The sequence below is a fragment of the Desmodus rotundus genome, chromosome 12, assembly GCF_022682495.2.
Source record: "Desmodus rotundus isolate HL8 chromosome 12, HLdesRot8A.1, whole genome shotgun sequence".
NCBI classification, from domain to species: domain Eukaryota; kingdom Metazoa; phylum Chordata; class Mammalia; order Chiroptera; family Phyllostomidae; genus Desmodus; species Desmodus rotundus.
This window is the reverse complement of record NC_071398.1, coordinates 47299238-47304864: the sequence shown is the minus strand read 5'-3', so window position 1 is coordinate 47304864 and position 5627 is coordinate 47299238. Positions and strand designations below refer to the sequence as shown.

General features: G+C 50.9%; 1 protein-coding gene across 4 annotated transcripts; it reads left to right on the top strand.

The window, feature by feature from the left end:
• Positions 1 to 936: 936 nt before the first annotated feature.
• LOC112310120 (sialic acid-binding Ig-like lectin 5) lies at positions 937 to 5627 on the top strand. Of its 4 annotated transcripts, none has more exons than XR_006656309.2 (9): positions 937 to 1024; positions 1101 to 1499; positions 1709 to 1981; positions 2241 to 2288; positions 2528 to 2785; positions 2866 to 3150; positions 3372 to 3471; positions 4421 to 4564; positions 5118 to 5174. XR_006656309.2 is itself a non-coding variant. In XM_045200264.2 (9 exons), the coding sequence occupies exons 1-9, from the start codon at positions 988 to 990 to the stop codon at positions 5310 to 5312; spliced, it is 1734 nt and encodes a 577-aa protein (XP_045056199.2). In that variant the 5' UTR covers positions 937 to 987; the 3' UTR covers positions 5313 to 5627. The 4 variants fall into 4 exon arrangements, 3 of the variants coding, with proteins under 3 accessions (XP_045056199.2, XP_024422126.3, XP_045056200.2); XM_045200264.2 differs by having other exon boundaries at positions 3377 to 3471; positions 5118 to 5627; XM_024566358.3 differs by having other exon boundaries at positions 4483 to 4564; positions 5118 to 5627.

Sequence of the window (5627 nt, the reverse complement as noted above, 5' to 3'; positions counted from 1 at the left end):
AATTAGTATCACCCATGTATAATGCACGTCCTTATTTTTCTCTCAAAAATGTGGGCAAAAAGTGTGCCTTATACATGGCAAAATACGGTCACTTAAGAAACGTTCAATCACACAACTTGTTACAGGGAATATCTGAGCTGTTTCACAACATTGACATGTTTGAGAAAATGTTTATCAAGTTTCTTTCTTTCATAAAGAGCCGTAGGATTGCAGGTTATTTCACACATCACTGGAGCTTTGTTGGGGCTTTGAAAAGAGACCAAACAGGTGAAGGGCCTTGGGGATGGAGCTCCGGAGCTTTAAGGCTGAAAATTTGCTGCTGTGCTGAAGACCAGAGTGTGAGGTCCCCTTGAATGGGGTGAGATCTCCCTGCACATGTACCACTTTGAGGGCTCCCTGTGCGCTTTCGCTGTCCCACACACCCTCTGACCCTATAAGACCATCACTTGTGCATCCCGTGTCCCCCAAACCCTCAGAGCAAAGGGCTTTAACACCCAGCTTTCCCCTGGGTTCCACCCTCCACCGGAGTTGGGTCTAAATTCCTTCTACTCTTACCAGCATTTGGTGGTCTAAAGAAAATTCAAAATCGTCCTTTCCTAGAATGTTCAGTGGTTTTGGCTGGAGGGTGGGTCTCCTGAGTCACCAGGAGCAACTCTCACTGGAATGAAACCTGGGTGACCTCCCTCTCACCTTGAACATCAACTGAAAGGCCATCACATTCAGATTCACATCTGGATGAGCCTCTGAATGTCTGGGGCGCTCTGTATATCCACCTGCAGGGTCGGGTTGGGGGAGGTGAGACAGGATGATTTCTCAGCCCTCACAGCACTCCCCACAGCCTGTGGAGCCCAAGTTCCCCTTCCAGGTCTGGCCACAGCTCTGTCACCCACAGCTTCCTGTTGGGGCATCATTGGCCCCACCCCACAGCTGGGCATTTCACTCCTTGACACAGGGACCTGGACCCTCTCTGCCCTGTGAGAAGCAGACATGCTGCCCCTACTGCTGCTGCCCCTGCTGTGGAGGGGTGAGAGGGCCTGGAAAGGTGGATGGGCATGTTGGGGAGAGCTTGGGGCCGATGCTGAGTGTCTGTGTCCCCCCAGGGTCCCTGCAGCAGCAGCAGCAGCAGCAGCAGCAGCAGGGCCACGGTATCCAGCAGCAGGAATCTGTGAGTGTGCAAGAGGGTGGATGCATCAACCTGCCCTGCTCCTTCCCCTCTGCTTGGACTCCGTTGTATCCCTTGGTGTATATCTATGTCTACCGGGACCAGCGTGGGCACCATACACAAAACCCTGAACTTGTGGCCACGAATGCACCAAAGCCACCAGTGAAGAGAGAGACCCAGGACCGATTCTCCCTCGTGGGTCCCAGGACCAACAACTGTTACCTGAGCATCAGAGACGCCAAGAAGAGTGATTCAGGAATCTACATTTTCCAAATGCAGAAACAAAATCCTCACCATAATGATTACAAAGAGAAGAAGCTGACTTTGCAGGTGACAGGTATGGCAGGGGCCCAGGAGAGGATCTGAGACATGGGACCCATCTTAGAACAGCATCAGGACCCTGGGACATTACTTAATCCAAGCCTTGGGCCCAGGGTGTTAGAAGAGACACAGGACCTGGGGTGAGCTCAGGCCCTGTGGCATGGGTCCCATTCTGGATCCTCATTGCAGCCCAAGGTCCCAGGCACCTCCTTCTCTCTTCCTCAGGCCTGACACAGAAACCTGACATCCGCATTCGGAGGCCTCTGGAGTCTGGCCGCCCCACACAGCTGACCTGCAGCCTGCCAGGGTCCTGTGAAAGGGGCAGTCCTCTCATCTTCTCATGGGTGGGGAGTGCTCTTGACTCTTTGAATACCCGTAACCTTCGCTCCTCGGTGCTCACCTTTACCCCAAAACCCTGGGACCACAGCAAGAAAGTCACCTGTCGAGTAACACTTGTAGGAGTGACCACAGAGAAAACCATTCAGCTCAATGTCTCCTGTGAGTGTTGGAGGGACGGCTGGTGTCCTGGGGGCAGGGGGACTGTCGAGATTGATCATTTGCGTGTTTGTATATTTGGTGTTGTGTGTACAGTGGACTGAGCTAAGAGGAGGAAACTCATTTACGCATCTGAGTGTAGAAGGGGAGTGGGCCAGAACACAGCTATGCCTCCATCCTAGTTCTCACTGTCACTCCTTGGGTTGGGGTGACTCCCATCCACTCCTCCTCTCTGAAGCAGGGACATATCTCTCTGTTCCAGATGCCCCACAGAACCTCACCATAGACGTGTCCTTCAGAAATGTCACAGGTAGGAAAGAACCTCCACCTCTGGGGCTGGGAACTGCCCCTGGAACTGTCATGGAGCTGAGGGGGAATCACAGTGTGAATGGGATCAGATATGGGAGAGGCAAGGAGGAAAACCACCACCCTCCCTCTCTTGCCTCTTGTGGGTGGATGCTGCCCATGTCCACTATCTCTCTCTGTGTGTCTGTGTGTGTCTCTCTGTCTGTCTCTTTCTCTCTCTCTATCTGCATTTATCTCTACTAGCCCTCAAGATTCTGCAAAACACCTCATTCCTTCCCATCCTGAAGGGTGAGTCTCTACGGCTGCTCTGTGTGGCTGACAGCAACCCTCCTGCACAGCTGAGCTGGTTCCAAGGGTCCCCAGCCCTGAACACAGCCCCCATCTCCAGCACCGCAATCCTGGAGGTACCTCGTGTGGGGACTGGGGAAGAAGGACCGTTCACCTGCCAAGCTCGGCACCCTCTGGGCTCCCGAAGTATCTCTCTCAGTCTCTCCGTGGTCTGTGAGTGTGGGGAAGCCTGGGGGCAGGTCACGGATTTGGAGGGCAGAGGCACCAGTGACCCTTTCCCTCACTCCCCACAGACACCCCATGGCTGCTGGGACCTTCCTGCTCCTTGGAGAACCAGAGTCTGAACTGCAGCTGCTCCTCTCGAGCCCAGCCGGCCCCCCTGCTGCGCTGGCGGCTGGGGGAAGAGCTGTTGGAGAGGAACTCCAGCACCTCCTCCTACAGGATCACCTCCAGCTCCTCAGGGCCCTGGGCCAACAGCTCCCTGAGCCTCCGGGTGAGGCTCAGCACTGGCCTCAGACTCAGCTGCGAGGCGGAGAATGTCTACGGAGCCCAGAGTGCCAGTGTCCTCCTGATGCCAGGTCAGGGGCCTGCTAGGGGCGGAGGCTGAGGGACAAAGGAAGGGATCAAAGAGAGGATGGAGCTGGGAAAGAGGCTGTGGCTGCCAAGGGCATTATTTGCTAGGACAGGACCCTCCATTACCTGTCCAAATGGAGCCTATAGCTGGTTCTGCAAAGACGTGGGAAGAAAATAAGACAGTGAGTGCCGTGAGAGGGTGGGCTTATGCCCCTCTTCTCTGCAGGACAGGCAGAATGCATGTGCAGAGTGGTTCCTGCGGCTCTTGGTGGTGCTGGTGCCATGGCGCTCCTGTCGCTATGCTTGTGTCTCATCTCCTTTTGCATGTAAGTCTGTGTCCTGGGGAGGTACAGGGAGCTGTGTCATGGAGAGTACAGAGAGAGGGCCCGGAGTCCCAGAAATGTGCAGCTAAGTACATCCAGAGGGGTCTTTTCTGGGGTTGGATGGGGCCGCAGCTTTATTGAGATAAAATTCTTGATTAATCTATTTATTTTTTAAAAGATTTTAATTATTTTTAGACAGAGGGAAGGGAGTGAGAGAGAGAGAGAAACATCCATGTGTGGTTGCCTCTCATGCGCCCCCTACTGGGGACCTGGCCAGGAACCCAGGCATGTGCTCTGGGAATCCCATGTTTCACAGGCTAGCACTCAATCCACTGAGGCACACAAGCCAGGGCAAATTTTTATATATTTATAAGAATATAAATATATTTGTATACAACTCAATGGCTTTTACTTCAGTCACGGAATTGTGTACCCATCACTGTAATCAATTTTAACTCTTTTCCATTAGCACAAAATGAAAAAGAAAATCCCTTATTTGTCATTTTGCCACTTATCCTCACCTGAGCCCCAGGCAGACACTAATCCATTTCCTGTTTCTCTTGAATTGCCCATTCTGGACATTTCATATAAGTGGAATCATACAATACATGATCTTTTCTGACTCTTTTTTCACATAGAATGGTATCTTCAAGGTTCATATGTCATTTTTTTATTCCTCCTTGTTCCAAATAATAGCCCAAGGTAGGGACTATGCACTTTTTATTTTCTCTTCCTTCGCTGATGGACAGTTGGTTGTTTTTACTTTGGGGCTCTCAGGAATAACGCTGTTATGATTACTTGTATAGAAATTTCTCCCTCTGTAGGGACCTATCATGATGTATGTTTAGTCTCGGCCAAACACCTGGTCATCCAGGGGATAGAGTACTCACTTGCATGTCAGAAGTATCTTAAAGTCTGCTTCTGGAGTCTGAATGCCTCAGTTGTCTTACAGGGAGTGGGAGCAGCCTTCCCACTTGTGCCTGAGACGTTCTGGCTGCTGACTTCTTTCTTTAGAGTGAAAGCCCACAGGAAACAAACAGCCAGGGGACAAAAGGTCACAAATGATGAAGACCATGTCATGGGTACAGTCACCTGGGTGAGTGTTATGAGTATCTTCTCATGCAGTATAGGGGGAGGCTCTGGACATGTCCATTCAATGAGTGTGGGCTGAGTCACTCAGCATTTCCCCAAACACGCTCCTCTGTGGTCAGCTGGACAGAAAGCTGGGAGTTGACTTCCCCTTCATCACCCAGAGTCCAGGGCTAGCTTCTTGTCCCAGCTCTGCTGTCCACTGAGCCCACCTCACCTCTCTGCTTGGTACAACCTGCCAGAACTGTCTCTCTGAAACTATTACTTTCTACCCATTCTGAGCATGTTACTTAACCTCTCCTCATCTCAGTTTCCCCATCTATAAATGGAAAGAGTAAGACTATCATTTATACTTGGTTTCTGTGAGGATGAAATATGATTAGTAAGCCCTTGATATGTTCTAATCAACTGTAGTATTGCAAAATTTTTAATGAATGACAAATAGTTGAGTTCATGTGGAGTGTGTAAATTAAAAAAAAAACTGTTCCATTAGCTCAACTTCCCCTTGAGACCATGTCTGATTTATTCTTCTCCAATTCTCTTCTTTCCCCTTCACTCAGGGTTCCCAGCAAAATCCCTGGCCAGATGGGCCCCCAGACCAAGCATTGCCCATGGGGGATGCTTCTCCATCAGGAGAGGAGGGGGATACCCAGTACGCCAACCTCAGGTTTCACAGGAGGAAGCCATGCGAAGCTCAGGACAAGGAGGCGACCAGCACATGCGTGTACTCAGAGATCAAGAAGACCAGCGAATGATGTCTTGCTTATAGCTTAGTCCTGGCCAGAGACACCACAGCCTCTCTGGGGGAATGGAGCTGGGGTACTAATTGGTGAAGCGTGATGACACCTTGTGAAATATTAACATTAACCACTGTAAGAGCATCTGCAGGCAGAGCAGAAAGAAGAAAGGTGACGGAATTGGAGAGAGACTTGGGCTCAAGTGCAGAGCTCCACACTTCCATGGCATTGTCCTCAAGTGATTCCCTTACTTGTTCTGTTCCTGTTTTCCATTCTGTACAGCAGAGATCACGCATCCTACTCAAAGGTGGCTGTGAGCATTAAAGAGATCAC

Coding starts and splice junctions, on each gene's coding strand:
- LOC112310120 (XM_045200264.2), top strand. CDS start 988: ATGCTGCCCCTACTGCTGCTGCCCCTGCTGTGGAGGG. Junction 1,025..1,100: donor GCTGCCCCTGCTGTGGAGGG/GTGAGAGGGCCT, acceptor GTGTCCCCCCAG/GGTCCCTGCAGCAGCAGCAG. Junction 4,565..5,117: donor TCATGGGTACAGTCACCTGG/GTGAGTGTTATG, acceptor CCCTTCACTCAG/GGTTCCCAGCAAAATCCCTG.